The 26,885-nt window shown below is 41.8% G+C and overlaps 2 protein-coding genes across 2 annotated transcripts in view; both read left to right on the top strand.

Moving 5' to 3' along the window:
• The first annotated feature begins 2,807 nt into the window (after positions 1 to 2,807).
• On the top strand, positions 2,808 to 10,511 carry LOC115176196 (NADH dehydrogenase [ubiquinone] iron-sulfur protein 5). The gene is made up of 3 exons (XM_029736073.1): positions 2,808 to 2,918; positions 5,824 to 6,043; positions 10,284 to 10,511. Exons 2-3 carry the CDS (start codon positions 5,828 to 5,830, stop codon positions 10,389 to 10,391), a joined length of 324 nt encoding a protein of 107 aa, XP_029591933.1. The 5' UTR covers positions 2,808 to 2,918; positions 5,824 to 5,827; the 3' UTR covers positions 10,392 to 10,511.
• A 1,781-nt stretch (positions 10,512 to 12,292) lies between these two features.
• LOC115176136 (microtubule-actin cross-linking factor 1-like) overlaps positions 12,293 to 26,885 on the top strand; it is a 117,434-nt gene continuing 102,841 nt past the window's right edge. Inside the window, exons 1-2 of the mRNA XM_029735969.1 lie at positions 12,293 to 12,766; positions 17,065 to 17,337. Coding sequence (XP_029591829.1) covers positions 17,094 to 17,337 — 244 coding nt within the window. The 5' untranslated portion in view covers positions 12,293 to 12,766; positions 17,065 to 17,093. The remainder of the gene's footprint in view (positions 12,767 to 17,064; positions 17,338 to 26,885) is intronic.

Genomic DNA, 26,885 nt, shown 5'->3' on the forward strand with positions numbered 1-26,885 from the left:
TTGCTTTCTGGTGGGCCATCATTGTAAATAAAAATGTGTTTTTAACTTACTTGCCTAATTAAATAAAAAATGGTGTTGGCAGCATCATGCTGTGGGGATGTTTTTCAGCGGCAGGGACTGGGAGACTAGTCAGGATCGAGGGAAAGATGACCAGAGCACACAGCCAAGACAACGCAGGAGTGGCTTCGGAACATGTCTCTGAATGTCCTTGAGTGGCCCAGCGAGAGCCTGGACTTGAACCCGATCAAACATCTCTGGAGAGACCTGAATATAACTGTGCAGTAACGCTCCCCATCCAACCTGACAGAGCTTGAGAGGATCTGCAGAGAAGAATGGGAGAAACTCCTCAAATACAGATGTGCCAAGCTTGTAGCGTCATACCCAAGAAGACTCGATGCTGTAATCGCTGCCAAAGGTACTTCAACAAAGTACTGAGTAAAGGGTCTGAATACTTATGTAAATGTGTATATATGTAAATATATTAGCAACAATTTCTAAAAAGCTGTTTTTGCTTTGTCATTATGGGGTATTGTGTGTAAATTGATGTGGTGAAAAAAAACGATTGAATAAATTTTAGATTAAGGCTGTAACGTAACAAAATGTGGAAAAAGTCAAGGGGTCTGAATACTTTCTGAAGGCACTGTATCTGGGGAAGGGTATAAAACAAGTTCTAGAGTGTTTTTAGTTTCCAAGAGCACATTAGTCTCCATCATTGGGAAATGGACCCAGACTCTGCCTAGAGCTGGCCGTCCGACCAAACTGAGCAACCGGTTGTCACGAGAATTTTTATCCCAATGTTCTAACTGAACTATTTTATAGCTTTGACCAATTCCCAGAGGTTGTAAGGCTCTGGTTAATGAAGAATTAGACCAAGTCCCAGTCTGCAATAGATCAACACTTTATTCAGAGAGCACTCTGCCCCTCAAATGCAGAGCCAGTCTTTTATATATATACACACACACACACACACACACACACACACACACACACACACACACACACACACACACACACACACACACACACACACACACACACACACACACACACACACAAGTTTCTTATCATAGGCTGACTTGACAGTATGAGTTTCTGTGTCTTCCCAGAGCATTGCCGTAGATGTTTCCATACTGGCTGTTACCATATAATATAGGTGTTAAAGATTTCTAATTTAAGAGTCAAGTGAGAAAGACAAGCTATTGTAACTAAAAGAATAATACTTCTGGCTGTAACACAGGCAATATTTTTCACACTACCCCCATACATAGTTATCTCGTCTCACAGGTGCACCCTGCTTGCATAGCTACAAAAGAATACAATGCCCTAGTTATAATTCTAACCAAGCTACACACATCACCAGATTATATTCTTCTGATTCTAACACATTTCACACAGTTATACAGTTTCAGGGTGGAATACTTTAGTCATTATCTTAAACATACAAATTCTTCTATCACCGGTCAAGAAGGACTTTGGTCAGGGAGGTGACCAAGAACCCAATGACCTCTGACAGAACTACAGGGTTCCTTGGTTTAGATGTGAGAACCTGCCAGAAGGACAAGTCTCTACAATACTTCACCAATCTGGACTTTATGGGATAGATGCCAGACGTAAGCAACTCCTGAGAAAAAGGCACATGACAGCATGCCTGGAGTTTTCAAAAAGGCATGTGAAAGACTCTGAGATCATAAGGCAAAAGATTCTGTGGTCTGATGAGACAAAAATGCAACTCTTTGGCATCGTTCATCGCCCGTCTAACACCATCCCCACCATGAAACATGATGGTGGCAGCATCATGCTATGGGAATGCTTTTCAGTGGCAGGGACAGGAACGACTGGTAAGGCTAGAGGGAACAATTAATTTGGCTCTCTTGATGAGAGCCAAATAAAGGCAAATCCTTGATGAGAACCTGCTTCAGAGTGCAAACGACCTAAGACTGGGGCGAAGATTTACATTCCAACAGGACAATGACCCCAATCATACAGTCAAAGCAATGCTGGAATGGCTTCAGAACAACAATGTGAAAGTCCTGGAGTGCCCCAGCCAAAGCCCAGACTTGAATCCCATTGAAAATCTGTGGAAAGACTTGAAGATTGCTGTTCACTGCCGCTCCCCATCTAACGTAACAAAGCTTGAGAAAATCTGCAAGGATGAATGGGGAAAAAATCCCCAAATCCAGATGTGCAAAGCTGATACAACATACCCAAGACAACTCAAAGCTGTAATCACCACCAAAGGTGCTTCTACAAAGTATTGACTCATGGGTGTGACTACTTATGCAAATGTATATTTAATTTTCAATAAATGTGCAAACATTTCTAAAAACATATTTTCACTCATTATGGGTATTGTGTGTAGATGGGTGAGAAATCTATTTAATCCACTTCAAATTCAGGTTGTAACACTACATGTGGAATAAGTTACAAAAATAAAATGTGGAATAAGTGAAAGGGTATGAACATTTTCTGAAGGCACTGTAGTTTAACTAGCAATTTAACTATGTTTTGCAATAGCTTCGTGGTAGTAAACTAAATTAAAATGTTCAGTAGTTAATTTCTTTTTTTTGCCCTGTAGTGGTGTAACTAACTACTGGAACTACACACAGTTTTGTTTAATAAGCTAAATTACACATTTTAACATATGTTCGTACTATTTTGTAGTCTATAACATATTTGATATAATTTATCACGAGGGAGTGAACTACTTTTTCAAGGTAAATTGGTGGCTTGATAAACGAAACATTTGATTAGCTTCCTCAACATCGTCCAGTTTGGGTTAAGACCCCTAGGTTCTATACAGTAGTGTCGTAAATATAGGCTGGGTTTCCAAGCGACCGTCTGATTTCAGGCTTAGGCTCACTCTACCGTAAAGTAACGGGGACCCACACAGAAGGTTAAAGTGACTTCAACAAAACGCGGTAAATAATGACAGTTATACCATATTTACATACCTTTTGACAATACAGTAGAAACAGGTTAGTGAGTCACCACATACAGTGCGAGTGGCCTGTTAGTCAGTTAACAGTAGCTAACTTTAGTCAGTTGGTCCGTGTATCAATAGTTAGCTAGCAAGCTAAACAATTAGCTAGACAATGAAGTCGAGTGCAATAAGTGCATCCCATGGCTGCTAAATATTGCTAGCTACCAATAGCTAGATAATAGGCTTGTATGAATGTCTAATTGCAACGTTGCGATGACTAACGTTAGTTAGCTAACTAGCTAAGGTTGGCAAGCTGTAACGTTAACAAGCTACAGTAGCTAGCTATCATGTTTGAAACAACTGTCCCAGGCTAGACATTTCATAGTAGCTAACTTGCCCATTCACGTATTATTCTAATGCCAGCGCCTATGGCTGTGTATGTGGCCCCTTCTCGAGAGTTAGTAACGTTAGCTAGGTAATTTTACTGAACATTTAACGTTAGCTATTGGACCTGAATTAATATTGATGCCTCCAGTTGTATGAACAATAATTTACAGCAAGATGGCTCTCTGAAAAATGTCAGAGAGATTTCATCCACCTCTATCACATTGGGTGTACCAGTATTTATTAGACGAAGACCGTAGCAAACGTTTGAGGTTTCCAGGGTTAGAGTAGAGTTGTCATGCTGAGGCAGTGAAGAAAGTAGAGGAAGATGGGTTAAGGGGGAGGAGTGGTGAGAGTAGTAGAGATATACCAGTACAGAGGGATAGGCCAAAGAGTGATATAAGTTTCAGTAAGATTAGATTGTTAGCATTTATAGCAATGGTTATCAACTGTACTGCAGGGATGGAACGGAAGTCTCAGAAAATGGAGGTTGTGGTGGCAGCTGCAGAGAGGTATTTTGGTGTTCGAGACTTGACAGCAGAAGAGTTACAAGATGTGTGAAGTGGTGATGTCCCATCCTTTCAGGGTGATGGCATGAGGTAGGAATAAATACATTTAATTAGTGGAGTAGGTGGGGTGTTATTTTTATTTTATATCATTTTGAAATTAGTGAGTATATAGTGTGTGATGGTAGGGTATTTATTTAATACATATTTCTTTTTCAAGTAAAGTATAAGGGAGTTGTACTCCAGTCTAGTAGGTGGCGGTAATGCAACAAATTGGATGCCAACCACCGTTAAACCTCATAGAAGAAGAAGAAACCTTTTACTCAACAATTTTGCAACTTAAACCAGTTTTTATTGGACAAATTCTGTTGCCTTCACTTACTGAACAATGTAGCGAAAAATGGGGCAATTCAAGAGGGTGCTACGAAATGAATGTCCCAACGTTGTTTTCTTTGTCCTATTTCATTATAAATTACATAGAATTAATCATTATATTGTTCTCTACAATATTATAACCTTAATATATTTGCACTTGACAGTGTTTAGGAAATATGAACGTTAATTTGCTGTGACCGTTTTGCAATTCCTTCTCATTTAACTTCTCAAAGTATTACCATACGGGACTGATGCTGTCGCTTGCCTTTCTCTGCCATTTTCCAACTGTTAACGACGATGACGTAGTAGTAGAGTCGACTCTAAAATAATTGATTCCTCGACTCCTTGCGGTGTCAATATTCCTAGCGGAATCGACTCCTAAGATTCTGTATTTTTGGAGGAAACTGATTAGTTGCCTTACTTCCGAGAACACAAACACTCGCATAGGGCTGACCCCATTTAGTAGACTGGTCGATTGTTTGGTCGATAGGCTGTTGGTCGACCGAGATTTCTTTAGTCGAGATGTAGCAAAAACAATAATAAAAAAATATCGACCGTTTTAGACTTCGCAGCTCATGTTTGTATCTCTTCTATATTTGGTGTTGTGAGGTGGTACCATTTGGAGGTGTTTCCGCTCTTTGGACCAAATCAAAATCAACTTGATACCTTAGTCATTTTCATCTCCAGATCCTTGTCTTTCATTGCCTATAACTGGGAATAATCTACGTTGAGGGGCAGTTTCTATGGCAATTTAAACGGAAAGAGTCAGAAATACACAATGATAACAAGAACAGATTGTCTTCGCCGGGGGTGGATATTGAAATTCAGTCTGTTAGCTTTGTAAATAAATATAAATCTAGTCCCTATTTAGTTTTGTATTCAGTGGATTTCATTTAGAAAAAGCCCATGTTTTCATTCACAAAACTGCAGCAACTAGTTAGCTTGTCAACTTGAACAGCGTCACAGGGTTATATTGACAGATTTGTGTTGAGCATTATAAACTGGGTGGACAGCTGTGGTATATCAGACTGTATACCACGGGTATGACGAAACATTTATTTTTACTGCTATAATTACATTGGTAATCAGCTTATAATAGCAATAAGGCACCTCAGGGCGTTGTGGTATACGGCCAATATACCATGGCTAAGGGCTGTATCCAGGCACTCCTCGTTGCGTTGTGCATAAGAACAGCCCTTAGCCGTGGTATATTGGCCATATACCACACCCTCTCAGGCCTTATTGCTGAAGTGACCATTGTGATGACATTCCATTCACTCTAAACATGCTAAATTCTCAGAGTAAATAGTCAAACTTTTGAACCATATATGGTAGAGACATGGGGTTTGGACTGCTGTTTTTCTGACTGAATCGACATATTTGTATAAACCTTGAATAAATTAATAATTTCATTGCTGTACACGCTACAAATTATGTTTGCTTACGCTTGGTTCCTAATGTTAGTGAATGCACCCTTTGTTATTATGGCCGCAATGACTCTAAGGAAAACATTTGCATTGCCAAAACCACAATGCCACAAAAGACCCCTTTCTAAAACCACGATGCCACAGAAAGACCCCTTTCTAATCAGAAACCTTTAGCATCACTCTTGCTCTTCTCTCTTCCCCCCTCCTGCAGCATCATGCCGTTCATCGACCTCCAGGGGAAGTTGGGCATCAACATAGACAAATGGATGTTGATCCAGGGTGGAGACCAGCCATACAAACGGGCACCCCGCTGCCACGCCTTTGAGAAGGAGTGGATCGAGTGTGCGGATGGCATTGGTCAGACCCGTGCCAAGAAGGAATGCAAGCTTGAGTTTGAGGACTTCTATGAGTGCATGCACAGAGAGAAGACGGTGAGTGTAGGATATCTGAGCTTAAGAGTGTGTGTGAACTGTGAAGATTGATTGTGTGTGTGTGTGATTTTCATGTCCTTTCCTAATAAACACTTGTGATTTCATCAACCAAGACCGGTTGAGGAGTTGTCAGTTGATATCCATGTCTGATAAAATAACTGCTTGTCCTTCTACATGGGTGTCCATCCTAGGGATGTGACAAATGGAAAAATGTTCTTAACGTTTAAATGTACATTAAAACGATGAGACAAATGCATAAAATGTCACGTGAATTCATAATGCAGCTGCGCTGCTGGCAGCAACTGCCTGGGTCTCACGGTGCGTCCCTTCCAGATGGTGAAGCATTGCACCTGTACTACCATTACTGTACTTCAACTCCACCTTGCAAAATTTGCAATTCCTTCTCATTTAACTTCTCAAAGTATTACCATACGGGACTGATGCTGTCACTTGCCTTTCTCTGCCATTTTCCAACTGTTAACGACGATGACGTAGTAGTGGAGAGTCGACTCTAAAATAATTGATTCCTCGACTCCTTGCAGTGTCAATATTCCTAGCGGAATCGACTCCTAAGATTCTGTATTTTTGGAGGAGACTGATTAGTTGCCGTACTTCCGAGAACACAAACACTCGCATAGGGCTGACCCCATTTAGTCGACTGGTCAATTGTTTGGTTGATAGGCTGTTGGTCGACCGAGATTTCTTTAGTCAAGCAGTAGCAAAAATAATAATAAAAATATCATGGTGTACAAGACACCTGTCTGATTCGTGGCACAGTCCATCACTCTTAGGCATGTGCTATTGAAGTTGTATAGGGTTAAGGACAATGGTGCAACACTAATAAAAATTATATTATTTTATAACAAACGCGCTTTCTCCCGCATTTCATAGCGGTCACTGTCAACGGTTCTGAAACATCAATGCATTGTTGAATTCGCACCTTTTCCTAGACCATGTTGCAATCTGCGTAATAGCAAAGTTAACCAGCATATTGGTGTTGAGAACAATGCGGCGGAGGTAGCAGCAGAGATAGGAGACAAGAAAACAGCCCTTGCCTTAATTGTTTAACAAAAGTGAGGAGAGAGTAAACTCCAACTTAATTAGCTCTATAGTCAATAGCCTAACTGTTAAATGTTCCATATACAGTACCAGTCAAAAGTTTGGACAATCAAGGGTTTTTCTTTATTTTAACTATTTTAATCATTGTAGAATAATAGTGAAGACATAAACTATGAAATAACACATATGGAAACATGTAGTAACCAAACAAGCATATTATATTAAATATATTTTCTATTTGAGATTCTTCAAAGTAGCCACCCTTTTCCTTGATGACAGCTGTGCACACTCTTGGCATTCTCTCAACCAGCTTCATGAGGTAGTCACCTGGAATGCATTTCAATTAACAGGTGTGCCTTGTTAAAAGTTAATTTGTGGAATTTCTTAATGCGTTTGAGCCAATCAGTTGTGTTGTGACAAGATAGGGGTGGTATAGTTAAATAAATGTTAAATAAAAAAAGTTAACTGAGCACTTGTTGGCTGGTAGGGGTGGTATACAGAAGGTAGGGGTGGTATACAGAAGATAGCCCTATTTGGTAAAAGACCAAGTCCATATTATAGCAAGAACAGCTCAAATAAGCAAAGAGAAACAACAGTCCATCATTACTTTAAGACATGAAGGTCAGTCAATACGGAAAATTTCAAGAACTTTGAAAGTTTCTTCAAGTACAGTTGCAAAAACCATCAAGCGCTATGATGAAACTGGCTCTCATGAGGACCACCACAGGAAAGAAAGACCCAGAGTTTTCCAGTATGGAAAAATAAATGTATGAAATGTATGAATGTATGCACTCACTACTGTAAGTCGCTCTGGATAAGAGCGTCTGCTAAATGACTAAAATTTAAAAATGTAAATGTTACCAGCCTCAGAAATTGCAGCCAGCCCAAATAAATGCTTTAGAGTTCAAGTAACAGACACATCTCAACATCAACTGTTGAGAGAAGACTGCGTGAATCAGGCCTTTATGGTCGAATTGCTGCAAAGAAACTACTACTAAAGGACACCAATAAGAAGAGGAGACTTGCTTGGGCCAAGAAAATCGAGCAATGGACATTAGCCGGTGGAAATCTGTCCTTTGGTCTGATCAGTCCAAATTTGACATATTTGAGATGCAGAGTAGGTGAACGGATGATCTCCACATGTGTAGTTCTCACCGTGAAGCATGGAGGAGGAAGTGTGATGGTGTGGGCGTGCTTTGCTGGTGACACTGTCAGTGATTTATTTTGAATTCTGACAAAAGGCATACTTAACCAGCATGGCTACCACAACATTCTGCAGCGATACGCCATCCCATCTGGTTTGGGCTTAGTGGGGCTATCATTTGTTTTTCAACAGGACAATGACCCAACACTCCTTCAGGCTGTGTAAGGGCTATTTGAAGGAGGAGAGTGCTGCATCAGATGACCTGACCTCCACAATCACCCGACCTCCACCCAATTGAGATAGTTTGGGATGAGTTGGACCGCAGAGGGGAGGAAATTGTAACAAATTTTTTCAAATTTATTACAAATAAAAATACCTTATTTACATAAGTATTTAGACCCTTTGCTATGAGACTCGAAAATGAGCTCATGTGCATCCTGTTGCCATTGATGTTTCAACAAGGTTCTCTGGTCTGATGTTACCAAGATTGAACTCTTTGGCCTGAATGCCAAGCGTCACGTCTAGAGGAAACCTGTCACCATCCCTACGCTTAAGCATGGTGGTGGCAGCAACATGCTGTGGGGATGTTTTTCAGCGGCAGGGACTGTGAGACTTGTCAGGATCGAGGGAAAGATGAACGGAGCAAAGTACAGAGAGATCCTTGATGAAAACCTGCTCGAGCGCTCAGGACCTCAGACTGAGGCAAAGGTTCACCTTCCAACAGGACAACAACCCTAAGCACACTGCCAAGACAACGCAGGAGTGGCTTCAGGACAAGTTTCTGAATGTCCTTGAGTGGCCCAGCCAGAGCCCGGACTTGAACCCAATCGAACATCTCTGGAGAGACCTGAAAATAGCTGTGCAGCGACGCTGCCCATCCAACCTGACAGAGCTTGAGATGATCTGCAGAGAAGAATGGGAGAAACTCCCCAAATACAGGTGGAACAAGCTTGTAGTGTCATACCCAAGAAGACTTGAGGCTGTAATCGCTGCCAAAGGTTCTACAGCAATGTACTCAGTAAAAGGTCTGAATACTTATGTAAATGTTATATTTCCGTAAACTTTTTGTTGTTGACATTTACAAAAATGTCTAAAAACCTATTTTTGCTTTGTCATTATGGGGTATTGTGTGTAGATTAATGAGGGGAAAAAAACTGTAATACATTTTAGACTAAGGCTGTAACATAAAGTGTGGAAAAAGTCAAGGGGTCTGAATACTTTCGGAATTCTCTGTATATATGGAAAAATACACATTTTAAAAATTTCGACCAATCAAACAGATGACTCTCGGTCGACCAAGATTTATTTTAGCCCTACACTCGCATCTGTCATAGCGAGCTAGTAAGGGACGGACAGAGAGTGGAGGGCACAGTATAGGCAGGTCGGCAGACAGGCCTAGTGCACAGTTCTGACTATCTATTGGCAATCAAAAGCTGTATCTCGCAATTCTTGGCATGCAATGTCTCGCAACTTCAGTAAAACATGGCATATCATCAATGAATAGGCTAGGATGTTGAGATGAGTGAGATGCAACACTTCAGTCATATAAAGTACCTGCTCGTGCACTGGTTTGCTTCATGCGGTTTACAGCGTGGTAGACCGGGCACCAAAACAGTTGAGAAGTTGAGCTTCGCTCTTCAACGCTCTTATTTTTGCGGAAATTCACCAATTATGCTATTCTGCATCGACGTTAAAAAAAAACGCATTGTTTTCCGGTTAGGTATTTTTCTTAACGACAAGGATCCCAATTTCGTTGAAATATTTTACCGTTTAAAACGTTCACACCCCTAGTGGAAGCTTTGGTGTTGAATACCAAATTAAGAGCGTCAAGACTAGAGGAAATGCTTTTGTTTTAACAGTTTTTGTTAAAAATACATTGAGTTGATGAATGAAGAGAATTGTGGTTTTGATCAGCAAAGAGCTGAAAAAACACCAATACCTCCTTAAGAAGTTCTGAGCTTGCACCCCCAAAAAGGTTTGACAGCCTGTCTCACAACTAAGTGTCTGACGTGGATTGCTCTCTCTGTCTGTCTGTAGCACAAGAGGCTGTATGAGATCCGTAAGCAGAGGGACAAGATGGTGAAGGAGGGCACCTACCAGACCCCAGCGCACCACACCGGTGCTCAGGCTGATGACAGGCCTTGACCTTGTTGACCACAAGGTGTCCCCCCAACTTGTGTATAATAATTGTTATTCAGAGATCACTTTATTGTTCGTGTCCAACCCTTTGCAAGTTAGCAAATAAATATTATTGACCATGAACCTTGTATGATTTTCTCTCTCTCCTTTTTTAGGTACAGTGTAGGGAGAGATGATTGGAAGAAAGGGACAGAAATGTGAAGGTGATTTATGATATGTGAACTCAGGTTTAAGTTTGTTCACTATCTTTGTGATCTTGGTTTTGAATGTGTTAATACTACCGATTTAACTCAATTATTTGTAATACCATACTAACTACACAATACAAGACAATATGTTTTGAGCGTGAATGTATTCGTTAAAAAAATGAAATTATTTCAAATTAGCCTACTTGTTTTAGGACAAAAATAGCTGCAGTTGAAGTACTACAGCACTACAGACGATATAACCAGCATAATTAATATCCTTGAAAAAACTAAACATATGAGACTTCCAGAAATGACAATCAGAAATATCCTAATGATATCCTTATAAACCAGCCTTGCTTGGAAGTGCGGAGTTGATGATATCTGAACCCCACTCAACTCTAAACCCTGTCACCTAATTCTGGTAAATATCAGAGTTGATGGATTAGTTGATCTGCTTCTAATGAAATTGAAATATGAATGAATGCACTCTGAAATCCCAATTAAATTACCAAGTGTTTCACTAGCCCTAATAAGATTAGGAGATCCTCCATGTCACCACAAGGTGGCGCAAAGAGCCAAGTAAATACTACACAATCTCCGATCTACCTAATCGTGTCAAATCATATTTGAAGTAAATAGGCGTCTGTTACAATGCAACACAAATAAAGGGTTTTATTACTTGCTGATATAGAGTGGAGAATTAAGTATTATGGAGTGAGTTTAGCCTCTGCCTTAATCACAAGGGTTATTTACCAAAATGAAGAGATACCAATGCTGACACTATATAGTTGATAAACCGTTTTGATTTAGTGTTTGGAGGGAGGGGCGCGGGTAGGAGCTGGAATTTTCAGAAGTGCCAAAAGATTGCCTCATGGCCTGACTCCCGCCAAAGGGTTGCACGTTATTTTTCTGATTCATTTCAGTCTGTTGGTGACATTGTATCTAGGCCGTGGGACAAGGTGAAAAGGCAACAGTGTGGTCTAGGCTAGTCATCACAAGGTTTTAATAAAGTGTTTGGGTAAGGGGATTTTGCCCTGTCTGGGCACTGCATTTTCTTTTCCAAAACTATAGGCCTATTGTGCTGCTTTAATGCCTTGCAGTTGACCTGATTTATTGTCAATTACAGAAATGCGTTCTTCCCTTATTTTGATTAACAAAGGGGATTTTAAAGGAGATTGTTTTATTATGTCAGTAAAGTTAAGCAGCATGTTACATATTACAGCCAAACGTTATGGTACCTTTTATCTTCTGAAGCAAGTCTCCGGTCTAACTTGCAAAATTGCACTGCTTCTCATTTGGCCAGTCCCACAGAATTGGCCTTAGCCTTTTGTTTGATTAAAACATCAGCAGCGAGCCTAGTTAATCCTGAACTGTTGGACAGCATTTCGTTGCGCTCTCTGACTGCTCAGCGGAGGGAAGGAGGGAGGGAGGGTCGGTGTATATAGGGGCCAATGGTTATCCAGGGAGGACCATTCTTGCAAGCTATTCTCCCGACCGGACAAGATGGACCTGTAGGACTGGGAGGGTCCTACAATACTCTGAAATATGTAGTTGTTTAGTTGCATAAATACATATTGGGGGGGGGGGTCAGGAGAAACAGGGGTGATAGATCAAAGGATTAAGGATTAATATGATCACATGCACATGCAAAGACAAAGCAAGACCTGTTGCAAAAGCAGTAGCTAAATACAGCTATTTCGTGGTTGCTATGCATCCACAAATATGCCAAAAGTAAACGCCTCTTTCTTCCCCCCAAAAAATAGCGTGCGTCGTGCCAGTTGGCCGTGAGCGAATAGTGTAGCTGAAGTTAGAACACACCGAAATTCAATTTTCTGGACACTTAACATCTCCTCTCCAATAGCTATGGGTTAAATGTTAAACCCTTGATATAGCCAGCCCGTTGATGAGGTTAGTAGAGCGAGGGCGAGGTGGGGGTTGTAGAGACAGGAAAGAACGGGAGAGGGAAGGAGGGGAATAGACAGCCATTACCGAATCACAGTCGTGGTATTCATCGCTTCCTTGTCCCGGGTCAGTACAAACGGCTGAGTAGCAGCCCTGATCAGACCGTCTGTACCTAAACGTGCTTCCGAAAGAGGAATTACGCTTGTCGTGAGGAGGGCGACTCGAAGAGCCACAGCATCCCTGTCTCTGTAACCCTGTAAGATATTCCGACTCGAGGACCGCTATTCTCCGGTAAGGTTTCGGTGTCGGGGAACACACATGTGTAGTCTGAATCATATTGCCAGACGTCTGAGATTGTGAAATACATATGATATAATACATGTATTATGGTTGATTTTCAGTTGCATTTGTATTACCAATGTGGTAAAACTATTCCCTTATTCAATATCTGTTCTTAATTGCAGAGTAAAAAGTTGATATTTATGCAATTCATAAAATCATTGGTGTAATTAATTCATTAGGATATAAATACTAATGTACAGAGTTCATATTATTTTGGTCAGATAGGCCTATCGTTTTATTATAGCCTATCAAAATCGATTTTTTTTAATCCATGCTTGCTCCTGGTTTAGATGCTTTGTGCCTGAAAAGGAGAAATGAGAATGGGTTTGTAGGTCGAATAGCCTAACAATGTTATTCTACTAATGAGAGTGACACAACGCATATTGTTAACACCGGCATCACGAATGGATAAATGTTATTAGCCCGTTATGCAGGCAGTGTGGACAAAGGGCCCCAGTATGCTCCTTGCCTTCGCTCCCCACGACATTTCGAAATAGGATCGATCTATGATCACTCATGCATACGGTTTCCGCTACATATTAAAGCCCTCTCCTCGCTTTTCCTCATAACGCACATCAACTCTTCTACAGAACACACATTCTTATGCCTAGGGTCTATTGTGATTTATATAAATCCATAGCCTTGTGCAAGAGCTGTTTATTCAAGCTATTGTGTAATTTATGTTCGATTTCTGAATAGAAGGTGTCACTGAATAGGATCATTTTATTGATCGGCCATTATCGGTAATAATACCATGGGGACCGCGCACTCATCAAAAACGTCCCTAGAGCGGCATCAATGAATGTTCTACAGAAGTCGTCTTATGTTCAGCCTTCTTCACGCTAAAGGCTGTCTGGAAAATATAACAAAAAATCTGTGCTAGAGATGAAAGCAAGATACAGGAGTCACCCGTCGATTCACACACCAGATGGCCATATGTATTTCCCTGTTGTGAGCAGCCTTGTGAAGATCATAAATCATTAGCTAACATTCGGTCAGTTTGTCAATCTAGCCCGAGGTAAACAGTCTAGGTAAACAGTGAAGTAGTCATTTATATCCCATTTTAAACCTTTGGCAGATTTTCTCCTATTCCAGTGTGATACTTCATACTCATTGCCAAAGATTATGGCTACTACTCTCACGCCCTTTTCAGCTGCAGTGCACATGGACACACCCCCTTTCCACATGAAATATTCAGGAATCGGGAACCACCATTGTGAAACCAGATGGAAAAAAATGTCGCTGAGGCTGCACAGTCAACTACTCTGTGTTGGCTTTGCAGTAAAACAAAAAAGCAATGTCAGACAGTACTGTGTCAACTAGACATCTGTCTCAATTAACAATCTATCACTATCTCTGTCTGCCTGCCTGCCCATCTGTCTGTATCTACTTGCCTGCCTGTCTGTCCGTCTTCCTGCCGGCTGTCTGTCTGTCTACAAGATCGGATCTGGCCATTTGTCTCTGAATTTCCTCATTTTATCCCACAGCTCTTTGATATGCACTGTGTGCCTTGTCATGACGGGCAGGGACACCAGAGAGACATCGTCATTATACAGGTAGCTGCACAACATAACAGGCGGCGTGTGCAGTACGATAAATCAATCAATATAGTGCTGTTCTTGAAGGTTATTTGAACAACCGATAAAACAGATTTCTCAGAGGATACATTGAGTACTTCCCTGAGAGCAACGCATGCTTCCATCGCTGACCCCAGCATTATCTCAGGGGAGCATCCTCTTGATAAAAGGGATATGACAGTTTGCTCTTCGGGAAATATTGATCACAGCTTGGAGTGAGATGATCGGAACATGACGTAGGGTTTCGTTATCATAGATTCAACACACACACACACACACACACACACACACACACACACACACACACACACACACAAGCATATATGCACAGTGCAGGTTGACGTTAATTGATGTGAGTCTTGTCCTGGAGGCAGAACTGAGCGATTTCCCCTAGACAGTCCAGCTGCAAAGCCAAAAGTGGCTATATTGTAAACATTTATGAAAACAAAAATGAGCTTTTTGGTCTTAATTTAATGTTAGGGCTAGGCATTAGGGTTAGCAGTGTGTTTAAGGTTAGGTTTAAAGTCGTATTTTGTTACTTTTTTGGCTGTGCTAGCTAGTGACCACTCTGGAGAGCTGCCTCCTAGAACAAGAAAAACACTAACCTGCATATGCAATACACATACACGCTCTCAACTCCAGTAGCACCTCATTAGCTGTGACTTTTGACAGTGGCTGTCAGTATCGGAGCGAGTCTGGATCGCCAGTGAGGGGGAGTTGAGAGTCTAGTCATTGTGTCAGTGTTACTCATAGCTGGGGGCCTATATCTATGAGGATCGTTCAACTGTCTCCAAGAATATTCATGCACGGACACAACACCGTGTGGATTATATGCCTTTATGCGTATAGGTAACCCCCGCTGCCTGTTCAACTATCAATGAGGATTCAACAGCTGTTAATCGTTTAGTCGGTCCAAAGGCTATGAAGGAATGCTGTTTTGGAATCACTCAGTCCCGGCTCTGGATGGGAACACCTTGTATCCATGGCCATGCAAATCCGGAGGCCAAGTTGTAAATTAACCCAGTCAACTGTTCTGCATCCATACACGCTCCAACTCCAACAACTGTTGTCGGGGAGAGAGAGGGAAGAGGACAGAGACAGAGTGAGAGGGAAGAGAGAAGAGAACTGAGACAGAGAAAGAGAAGAAGACTGAAAGAGTGAGAGAGGGAAGAGGACTGCGACAGAGCAAGAGAGAAAATAAATTATTTTAATATGACTTTATTTGGGGATTTTTCTGTTTTTTCTTTCAAAAGCTGTCTTTTCCTTTCACACGATGCCACACAAGGCCATAATGACACAGCGTGGCTTTGAACCCCCATTCTGTCTCTATTTATAAACCACTGGCTCCGGTCGCCTCAGAACCAACACTCTGTCAGGCAGCAGCAGGGAAACTGAGTGATCCAACTGGACGCTGGGAAGGGTTAACCCCATCCTGGTACCTCAAGAGACATGCTGGAGGAAGTGGGGCAGGCGTTCTGCCCAGGGCAAGACTAGTACAGGGAAATTCAACACAGTTATCACAGATGGAAATAGTAGCTAGCTTGTTTGACTTACTACTCACATCTCAATGAAACCACAGCTGTAGTAGTAAAGAGTTTGTATAATTTCAGTTAATTGCAAATGGCTGATTACAGATGGAAGCCCAAAACTCTTTAAAATACCTTTCCTTATTTAGATAGACGGAAGACCGTGGTGGATTTGTGGTCAACTAGGACCCCCATGAGATGTAAAACTGCAAAGGAATAGTCTGAAAAATAGCTGAACCAAACCAGAATCAAATTTTGTCGGTCATTTAGCATAGAATGGGCTGGGCTGTTCAAGGGTCAGTCTTTAGACAGTAAAACCCATTCAAAGTCCCCAGACACCACTGCGCTGAGGTCAGTGTTATTGATCCCCAATACGATGGACAGAGCCGTAGTCCATGTTCCCGTGGGTCCCATACACATCCAGCTGATCACAGAAGAACTCCTCTCTCTACATGACTCGAGTAGAGAGTCCAGTATCGACCAGGACCCAGACTGTATTAATAGAACCCGGAGCGAGTGTATTCGATCAACCTGTCCCTTGGTCTTTCCACATCATTACCTCAGTGACTCAGCAGCAATGTCCGTTGAACCATCATCATCATGACCCCAAGACCCACCTGTCAATCATCTGTTATGAATGTAGAGTAACGGAAGTCATACTGCTGTAAAGTTTCCTGTCCTTGTCCTTCATTGACTATTGGTTGAAGTTGGCGGTGATTTCACTACAGAGCTCCAGTGACATTGGGGTGTCTAGCCAACCTCTTTGCCTTTATGTCAATCATCTCCGTCTTGAAAGTTGAGTAATGGTCTTCTGTCATACGACTTAGAACTCGTCAAACTCGTTGAGCGTCATTCAGACCTGGCAGTTCTGTTAACCTAATTCTTCCTCCGTCCTCCTCCCTATCGTCATCACCATCGTGTTGTAACCACGGTGACTTAGACGAATTACACGAAGCCTTGCGTTATTCGTGAGCTATGGCAGATTACACCGTGGATGATGAATTATACAGCATTGCCTATCTCTCATACTTCCTTTCTTTCCCTCCTCTTTCCTCTCTTCTTTCTTCCCCCCTTTTGTCCTGACCTTATTTATACCCCCTCCCCTACACTCTTCCCCATTTCTTCTCCTCCTCTTTTACCCCAGTCCCTCTCTTTTTCCAGCCCTCCGGCGTGATGGAGTCCTCGGACGAGGAGACACTGAGCGAGCGCTCCTGCGTTAGCGAGAGGAGCGAGCGGTCTTTGCGTAGCGAGCGCTCGGGGGGCTCCCTGTCCCCCTGCCCGTCCGGACCCCAGGGCCCCCCTGGGGACACCCTACCTTGGAACCGACCGTCCAGACACGAGAGAGGAGAGAGGAGGAAGAGGAAGACCCACGACTCGGTGCTGGACCCGGCGGAGAGGGCCGTGGTGCGTGTTGGAGGTAAGACGTTTTGGTAGACGTATACTACTGCAACACTCAAATGGAAAGGGCAGGGTATACATGCAGAGATGGGAACTGATAATGGTCCTCCTTCAGTGGGGGAAGACTGGAGACAAATGCGTGGCAGTGGTTTTCATTATAACCTTAACCTTTTATTACACATGGGAATGTTGTCAGGTTTAATCTAATTCAAGAACTAGCTATCTTTGTAATTATTGTGCTGTACTGGAGGGAGTTTGGAGGATGTGGCTAGGATGTATATCTCTCCATCCCACTTTACCCTCATGGATGTGGGTTGGGAGTGCATTGTACTAGCCTTGGATGGAAGAAACATATATCATAGCAGAAACTAGACATATATTTTCTTCATACCGTATACTTTCACTAAAGGCGTGTGATTCCGCTCCAAAGGTATCTGTCAGGTTTAGGGCTTGAGGATTTAACCCTGTCATTGTTCCAGCTTGGGTTTTATAAGAGAGTAAAGTGTTTGTGATGGAATGAGCGACTGAGATACAGTGAACAAAGAATGGTTATGTATGCTGCGGTTGTTTCCTCAGGCATGCAAGCTGCTCTTCGCCTGCTATTCCTGCTAACTTCATTGCTCTTTACAAAACACAATCAGTGTCCCACTGGGCACAGACGTCAATTCAACGTCTATTCCACATTGGCTCAACGTAACTTCACAACGTTTTCACCAAGTGTGTGCCCAGTGGGGTTGTCGTGCACTAAAATAGATGTATACAAAAGAGATGGATTGATGCGGTGTGTAACAGAAGCTGGTCGACTCCTGATAACTGTTGTGAATCATGCACTTAAGCAGCGAACATGCAGATATCCAGACTGAGGAATCAACATTTTTTTTTATTTAACTTGGGACTGGAGAACTGCAATCCACTTAAACAAAACATTTTAACACTTAATTAGCACAGGGTAACACTTAAACAAGTTGCACTTACAGTGCATTCTGAAAGTATTCAGACCCCTTGATTTTTTTCCACATTTTGCTTTGTTACAGCCTTATTCTAAAATTGATTAAATAATAGTTTTTCCTCATCAATCTACACACAGTACCCCATAATGACAAAGCCAAAACCAATTTTTTTGCAAATTTATTACAAGTGAAAAACAGAAATACCTTATTTATGTAAGTATTCAGACTCTTTGCTATGAGACTCGAAATTGAGCTCAGGTGCATCCTGTTTCCACTGATCATCCTTGAGATGTTTCTACAACTTTATTGGGAGTCCACCTGTGGTAAATTCAATTGATTAGGCATGATTTGGAAAGGCCTGTCTATATAAGGTCCCACAGTTGACAGTGCATTTCAGAGCAGAAACCAAGCCATGAGGTCGAAGGAAGCTCCGGGACAGGATTGTGTCGAGGCACAGATCTGCGAAGGGTACCAAACATTTCTGCAGCAGTGACGGTCCCCAAGAACACGGTAGCCTCCATCAGACAGAAGATGTTTGGAACCACCAAGACTCTTCCTAGAGCTGGCCGCCTGGCGAAACTGAGCAACTAGGGGAGAAGGGCCTTGGTCAGGGAGGTGACCAAGAACCCGATGGTCACTCTGACAGAGCTCCAGAGTTTCTCTGTGGAGATGGGAGAACCTTCCAGAAGGACAACATCTCTGCAGCACTCCACCATTCGGGCCTTTATGGTAGAGTGGCCAGATGGAAGCCACTCGTCAGTAAAAGGCACATGACAGCCATGCTTGGAGTTTGCCAAAAGGCACCTAAAGACTCTCAGACCACGGGAAACAAGATTCTCTGTTCTGATCAAACCAAGATTGAACTCTTTGGCCTGAATGCCAAGTGTCACGTCTGGAGAAAACCTGGCACCATCCCTACGTTGAAGCATGGTGGTGGCAGCATCACGCTGTGAGGATGTTTTTCAGTGGCAGGAACTGGAAGACTAGTCAGGATCGAGGGAAAGATGAACGGAGCAAAGTACAGAGAGATCCTTGATAAAAACCTGCTCCAGAGCGCTCAGGACCTCAGACTGGGGCGAAGGTTCACCTTCCAACAGGACAATGACCCTAAGCACACAACCAAGACAACGCAGGAGTGGCTTTTGGACAAGTCTCTGAATGTCCTTAAGTGGCCTAGCTAGAAACTGGACTTGAACCTGATCAAACATCTCTGGGGAGACCTGAAAATAGCTGTGCAGCGACGCTCCCCATCCAACCTGACAGAGCTTGAGAAGATTTGCAGGAAAATCCCCAAATACAGGTGTGTGAAGCTTCTAGCGTCATCCCCAAGAAGACCCGATGCTGTAATTGCTGCCAAAGGTGCAACAACAAAGTGCTGAGTAAAGGGTCTGAATAATTATGTAATGATTTATTTTTAGTAAATTTGAAAACATTTCAAAAAACCTGTTTTCGCTTCATCATTATGGGGTATTGTGTGTAGATTGATGAGGAAAAAAAACAAGGCTGTAATTTAACAAAATGTGTAAAAAGTCAAGGGGTCTGAATACTTTCCGAATGCAATGTAAGTGCATTTATCATGATTCAGCTGTATATACTAACCAGTGTGAAGGAGAGAGGAGGCAGTCAACAAATCTCTGGTCAGAGGTCAAGAAAAAGGAGGGAGGAAGGAGGAGTGTGAGAAACAAAATGTCAGTCCATTCGTCACGGTTTTACACGTGACGCGACGTAAACTGCCATGCTAAAGCTACAAACAGGTCTTTATTTTATTGCCTTTTGGTTTGAATCAGTTGTGACATGCATTTCCGGTGAGACACTGGGTTTTCTTTTTTGAAACCTTGTTTCTCAGTTGAACCAATGTTTTTGAGGTTTCGGCCGGACTGGTCAGTTGACAGTTGTGGTCGTCCTCTGGTTCTAAGAGCTGGAATTCACAGCTGTCCTGATGTGTTGTGGTGCCAGCCTGCCAGGGTTTGGGCTGTGTGTGTGTGTGTGTGTGTGTGTGTGTGTGTGTGTGTGTGTGTGTGTGTGTGTGTGTGTAAGTGAGTGGGTGGGTAGAGGAAAGGCTGTGTCTGTGTCAGACTGTTGTGGTTTGATTATGAGAGAGAGTTCTTGGCTCGCTGTTGGCAGCAGGACCTTTGACTGACGTCTTGGCTCAAACGTTAAGGCAAAGTTGTTGTGTGGTGGGTGCAGAATACAGATCTATCATCTTTATTCAAGGAGACAAGGCACTCTTGTATTTCCTATTGGTTTTCATTTTGGATGCAACTGAGGATGAGGATGAAGTGAGAATCAATACAAGCTAAACTACATGCTATGGTGACTGTTTCATAATTCTAATATTCTGTATTATTTGGGTTAAATTCAACTAATTTGACCACAATAATTTGACCAAAATCTGTTTGGTCACAGATTGGCATGTGGAAATTGGAAGCATTAGAAGCAGCTGAGGTTGAGCATCTGTATGTCACATGGAACATAGGCTACATTTGTCACATGAAAGGAACAGTATTTTAAAAACAGTTCAAAAACAAGATCTCCTGCTATTGTGGATAATTTGTCGAGTTCTGAATTATTTTCAGGCAGCTCTCTTGCCTTGAGGGATTTGGATATTTGCTGACTGGTGTAGCCTATGTGTAAATGTCGGCTGGAGGCAGAGTGTATCCGGGTGTGTGGATGCAGTTTGGGGAAATGTATTTACATACAGTATGTACTGAGGCCCCAGATATAAGGTGCCTGCATGGAATTGAGGCGTCTAGGCAACTGCCTGACTGAACTCTTGCTCAACAAAAATTTCACCAGGCAGCTCAAAGGACATCTCTTAGCCTGGCTCGGCCCTATTCCCCTGTTGCCATGGGGACCTGCATGCACACAGTCTCCCGGTTTCCATGGCTATGAAGGGAGCAGGAAAGACACTGGAAAAGTGAGGAAAAAAGTGAAACAGAGAGAGAGAGTGCGAGCGTTTGAATTTGAGTTGAAGTTTGTGAAAAGAAAGACCATTTTTGTGGAGGACACAGAGAAAAGTAGAGGGAGGGATAGAATGAACCCAATGAGGAATCCACAATTAAAAGAGAGATTGGACAGAGAGGAGGAAGAGGGAAGGAGGGCATACAGAGAAAATGGACAAGCTTCAAAGAGGAGGAGGATGGGAAGAAGAGTAATGATGACATATAAAAAGAGACAGGGGCGAGAGAGTACGTGTGGAGGGGACACAGAGAAAGAGGGAAAGGGGATGTGAGCAATTTGGACCGGGAAAAGGGGAGTTGGAAGGCCACGCTATAAGTCAATTATGTCTGTTACTTAAAACACACGTCAACAGAGGCCTCATACACACAACCTCAGAACACCCTGAGAGCTCAAGCCATATAACTAGGAAATAAAGTGACTAGGCAACAGGATAGATAATAAACAGTAGCAGCAGCGTATGTGATGAGACAAAAAAAGTGTGTGTATAAAGGGTCAGTGCAGATAATCCGGGTAGCTATTTGGTTAACTATTTCATTATTTATCAGTCTTCTTTTTAATTTTTTTTTTTTAATTTAACCTTTATTTAGGCAAGTCAGTTAAGAACAAATTCTTATGGCTTGGTGGTAGAAGCTATTCAGGGTCCTGTTGGTTCCAGACTTGGTGCATCGGTACCGCTTGCCCTGCGATAGCTGTGAGAACAGTCTATGACTTGGGTGTCTGGGATATTTGACAATTTTTAGGACCTTTCTCGGGACACAAATCAAATCAAAGTTTATTTGTCACGTGCGCTGAATAGAACAGGTGTAGACCTTACAGTGAAATGCTTACTTACAGGCTCTAACCAATAGTGCAAAAAAGGTATTAGGTGAACAATAGGTAAGTAAAGAAATAAAACAACAGTAAAAAGACAGGCTACATACAGTGGTGAGGCTATAAAAGTAGCGAGGCTACATACAGACACCGGTTAGTCAGGCTGATTGAGGTAGTATGTACATGTAGATATGGTTAAAGTGACTATGCATATATGACAAACAGAGAGTAACAGAAGCGTAAAAGAGGGGTTGGCGGGTGGTGGGTGGGACACAATGCAGATAGCCCAGTTAGCCAATGTGCGGGGGCACTGGTTGGTCGGGCCAATTGAGGTAGTATGTACATGAATGTATAGTTAAAGTGACTATGCATATATGATAAACAGAGAGTAGCATCAGTGTAAAAGAGGGGTTGGGGGGGGCACACAATGCAAATAGTCCAGGTAGCCATTTGATTACCGCCTGGTATAGAGGTCCTGGATGGCAGAGAGCTTGGCCAGAGGGATGCACTGGGCCGTGCACACTATTCGCTGTAATGCCTTGTGGTCATTTTTAGACATGTAGTTTTTCAACTATATGCATTGAGCTTGTCTGATGCTTTAAGCTTACTGTTTGATGAAATAAGACACAAATGACTCAAGAGGGAGACAGAGATCTAGATAAGCAGAAGAAAGAAAAAATATCGTGACCCGACCCAACAATTCTCCTCCCGCTCCTGCTGGTTTTATCAGATTCTGCTGTTACTCTCTGGCTACAGGAGGAGTTGGCAACCTTTTTCATGTGGAATGCCAATTTATTTGACCATTTCTACCAATCTGCGTGCCAGTTATGGTTTTCATATGCATACTGTGGAACAGTTTCATTTCATTTATTATAATGTCTTCATATCTCAAAATCATTGAGATGTGGTTAATCACATTTCTATCCAAATCTAAATGAAAATGGTACAAACATAAAAACGTACTTTTATTGCCATTGCCAACTATGGTGATCGAACAGGTTTCCTGTTATATTCATCAGAGTTGTAGGGAGGGTGAAGTCTGTGAATCCCAAAAATAGTAATTATACAGATGATTGACAAAGCATGCATACGACAGTATTCATACCTGGGTTTTTGTGGTAAATGTAAATGAAAAACCTGTTTTGATAATGGTTTTCATACACATACCTTTTCCATAATGTAGAGGCCTATGGGATATTCATTGAAGAGGTAAGAGAAGAGGATGGTAAATGTGATCTACATAACATACCAGTACCAATTGACATACCTTTGTATTCCTCCTCGTCTGTATACCTGCAGACACAGACACAAAAGTAAGCAGTTCAGTCATCTGCACCCAATACAGCTAGCCGTCAACATATTCTTATAGCCTACATATTCTTACCTCTTTGTTGATAGATATCCATTGAATTGTGTCCATTTTCTGTTTTAGAAAGATTTGCACAAATATGAAAAGATAGATGGTATCATAAAACAATATAAATGTAGATCATACAAGGTGCACACCTTACCTTAAATTGAGGAGATCTTTACATTTTTCAGTTAAGTGCGTGCACCTGCTGTCCTTTCAAATTCAAATTCAAACGTTTCAGTTGGGCAGTTAGGTTCCTGCAAGAACCCCCACCAACTAAGAAGGTTCCTCGATGAACCCCACCTCCTATGGTGTTCTTGGAAGAACCTTTTGGGGGCAATTTTCAGTGCCAACAACCTTAAGGTTTTGTGAAGAACTTTGAGGATCTGAGAAGAACCCTTGTTGAACCCCTAGTTTTTAGAGTGTGACTTGGGCAGGAGCTCACCGGAGCTGAGCACCGGTACCCCATGCTCTACTTCTTGAGCTCCAGTTCCTCTTACAGAATATTAGCTCAAAAGTATTGTGGAGCTCCTGCACCTAAATATAAACAGTACCAGCATCCAAAATGAGTACCGGAACCTATTTCAGTCCAAGTCAAGCACTGATAAGAAGTAGGCCTATTTTATGATGTTATTTCCCTTTCACACTGACTGGTTATCAAAAGGGAGAGAGCTGGAAAGATTTTTGAGATAGTAGTTTGTTCATCGACGTGTCATTCTCAATGGATGTAAAAACACGACTTCGTTTGAAGTGAAGAAAACATTACTTTGAGAAGCTCCACAGCTCATTAGTGGTGGTGCGTCAAGCCAATCAGAAATACTATCAGATCCCCTAATGGGCACATTTTATATGCCTATATTTGCGCGCAGGCCAGGTAGCCTAAAAGCCTACTTCTAAGTGTAATCAGGTGCGAGTCCTTACTCAACATTTACAGGAGCACTCCGAACAAAAGACAATGACTAGATTGAATTGACAAAACTCGTAAATGGAATGAAATAAACCATAGGTTGCATAAGTTGTGCGCTCTGCGAACAATGTGTCTACTCCGACAATGAGAACGGTAAAAGACTGGAATAATAATATATTGATGGCATGAACAGAAATGACCGTAACCAAACGAAAATTGTAGATTCGAAATTATAGGAATAAATGGTAAATGTACTACTGGTGAAATATGTAATGGGGATTTGATATACACCAACAAACAAACAGAAAAAAATCACACAAGGAAGTTGTGAAACAATGAATGTGCACAAATTGGCGGGAGAGAGTGCATTCTGTAGAGAGAAGTGCATTGTGCACCTGGGTGCTGCATGGTCAATCCGACATCTGCATTGGACATGCAGCATTTCTTCTAGGGCTTCGCGGAGCTGTGCAAAGCTGTTGTTATAGAAGCCGTCAAGGAAGTGAGTTTGTGTTCATACAGGATGTACCGCCCCCAACTACTGTCAACCAATCATGTCAATACGGAGCTAGACAGAGACATTGGGGAGGTGCACGGTGATGAGGACTCTGCATACCTCTGGAGGCTCCGCGATTGCATCACACCCACCATAGGGAGCCGCTGACCACATTTTTGGATCAAGCGTCAATTGGCTTTTAGTCTAGGCCTCTGCAATGGATTAGTTCACTGAGATGGGTGCAAATATATGTATATACACTACCGGTCAAAAGTTTGGACACACCTACTCATTCCAGGATTTTCTTTATTTTTACTATTTTCTACATTGTAGAATAATAGTGAAGACATCGAACCTATGAAATAACACTTGGAATCATGTAGTAACCAAAAAAGTGTTAAACAAATCAAAACATATTTTATTTTTGGAATTCTTCGAAGTAGCCATACTTTTGCCTTGATGACAGCTTTACACTCTCTTGGCATTCTCTCAACCAGCTTCATGAGGTAGTCACCTGGAATACATTTCAATTACCAGGTGTGCCTTCTTAAAAGTTAATTTGTGTAAATATCTTTCCTTCTTAATGCGTTTGAGCCAATCAGTTGTGTTGTGACAAGGTAGGGGGGTATACAGAAGATTTGGTAAAAGACCAAGTCCATATTATGGCAAGAACAGCTCAAATAAGCAAAGAGAAAGTCCATCATTACTTTAACCTCCCTGGGCAACGTCCCACCTAGTCAACAGCCAGTGGAATCGCGTGGCACGAAATACAAATACCTCAAAAATGCTATAACTTCAATTTCTCAAACATAGGATTATTTTACACAATTTTAAAGACAAGACTCTCGTTAATCTAACCACATTGTCCGATTTCAAAAAGGCTTTACAGCGAAAGCAAAACATTAGATTATGTCAGGAGAGTACCCTGCCAAAAATAATCACACAGCCATTTTCAAAGCAAGCATATATGTCACAAAAACCAAAACCACAGCTAAATGCAGCACTAACCTTTGATGATCTTCATCAGATGACACTCCTAGGACATTATGTTATACAATACATGCATGTTTTGTTCAATCAAGTTCATATTTATATCAAAAAACTGCTTTTTACATTAGCATGTGACGTTCAGAACTAGCATACCCACCGAAAACTTCAGGTGAATTTACTAAATGACTCACGATAAACGTTCACAAAAAACATAACAATTATTTTAAGAATTATAGATACAGAACTCCTTTATGCAATCGCGGTGTCAGATTTTAAAATAGCTTTTCGGTGAAAGCACATTTTGCAAAATTCTGAGTACATAGCCCGGCCATCATGGCTAGCTATTTTGACACCCACCAAGTTTGGCACTCACCAAACTCAGATATACTATAAGAAAAGTTGGATTACCTTTGCTGTTCTTCGTCAGAATGCACTCCCAGGACTTCTACTTCAACACCCAATGTTGTTTTTGTTCCAAATAATCCATAGTTATATCCAAATAGCTGCGTTTTGTTCTTGCGTTCAAGACACTATCCGAAGGGTGACACGCCGGCGCATATCGTGACAAAAAAAATTCAAAATATTCCATTACCGTACTTCGAAGCATGTCAAACGCTGTTTAAAATCAATTTTATGCGATTTTTCTCATTAAATAGCGATAATATTCCGACCGGGAGACCTTGTTTTCGTTCAAACACTGAAAATAGAAAATGGAGTCTTCACATGCACGCGCGCACCCGTGTCATTGTTCTCAGAACGACCACTTTCCAAAAGCCCTACTGTTTTTCACCCAGGGACTGCAGAGTCATCATTCCCCGTTCTGGCGCCTTCTGAGAGCCTATGGGAGCCTTAGAAAATGTCACGTTACAGCAGAGATCCTCTATTTTCGATAAAGAGGCTATAGAAGGACAAGAAATGGTCAGACAGGGGACTTCCTGTATGGAATCTTCTCAGGTTTTGGCCTGCCATATGAGTTCTGTTATACTCACAGACACCATTCAAACAGTTTCAGAAACTTTAGGGTGTTTTCTATCCAAATCAAATAATTCTATGCATATTCTAGTTTTGGGCAGGAGTAATAACCAGATTAAATCGGGTACGTTTT

This window comes from Salmo trutta, chromosome 36 (genome assembly GCF_901001165.1).
Source record: "Salmo trutta chromosome 36, fSalTru1.1, whole genome shotgun sequence".
Lineage (NCBI taxonomy): Eukaryota > Metazoa > Chordata > Actinopteri > Salmoniformes > Salmonidae > Salmo > Salmo trutta.

Excerpts from the sequence above, each read along its gene's own strand:
- LOC115176196 (XM_029736073.1), top strand. The coding sequence starts at position 5,828 with ATGCCGTTCATCGACCTCCAGGGGAAGTTGGGCATCAACATAGACAAA. Across the intron at positions 6,044-10,283 it reads GCATGCACAGAGAGAAGACG|CACAAGAGGCTGTATGAGAT; the intron begins GTGAGTGTAGGA and ends GTCTGTCTGTAG.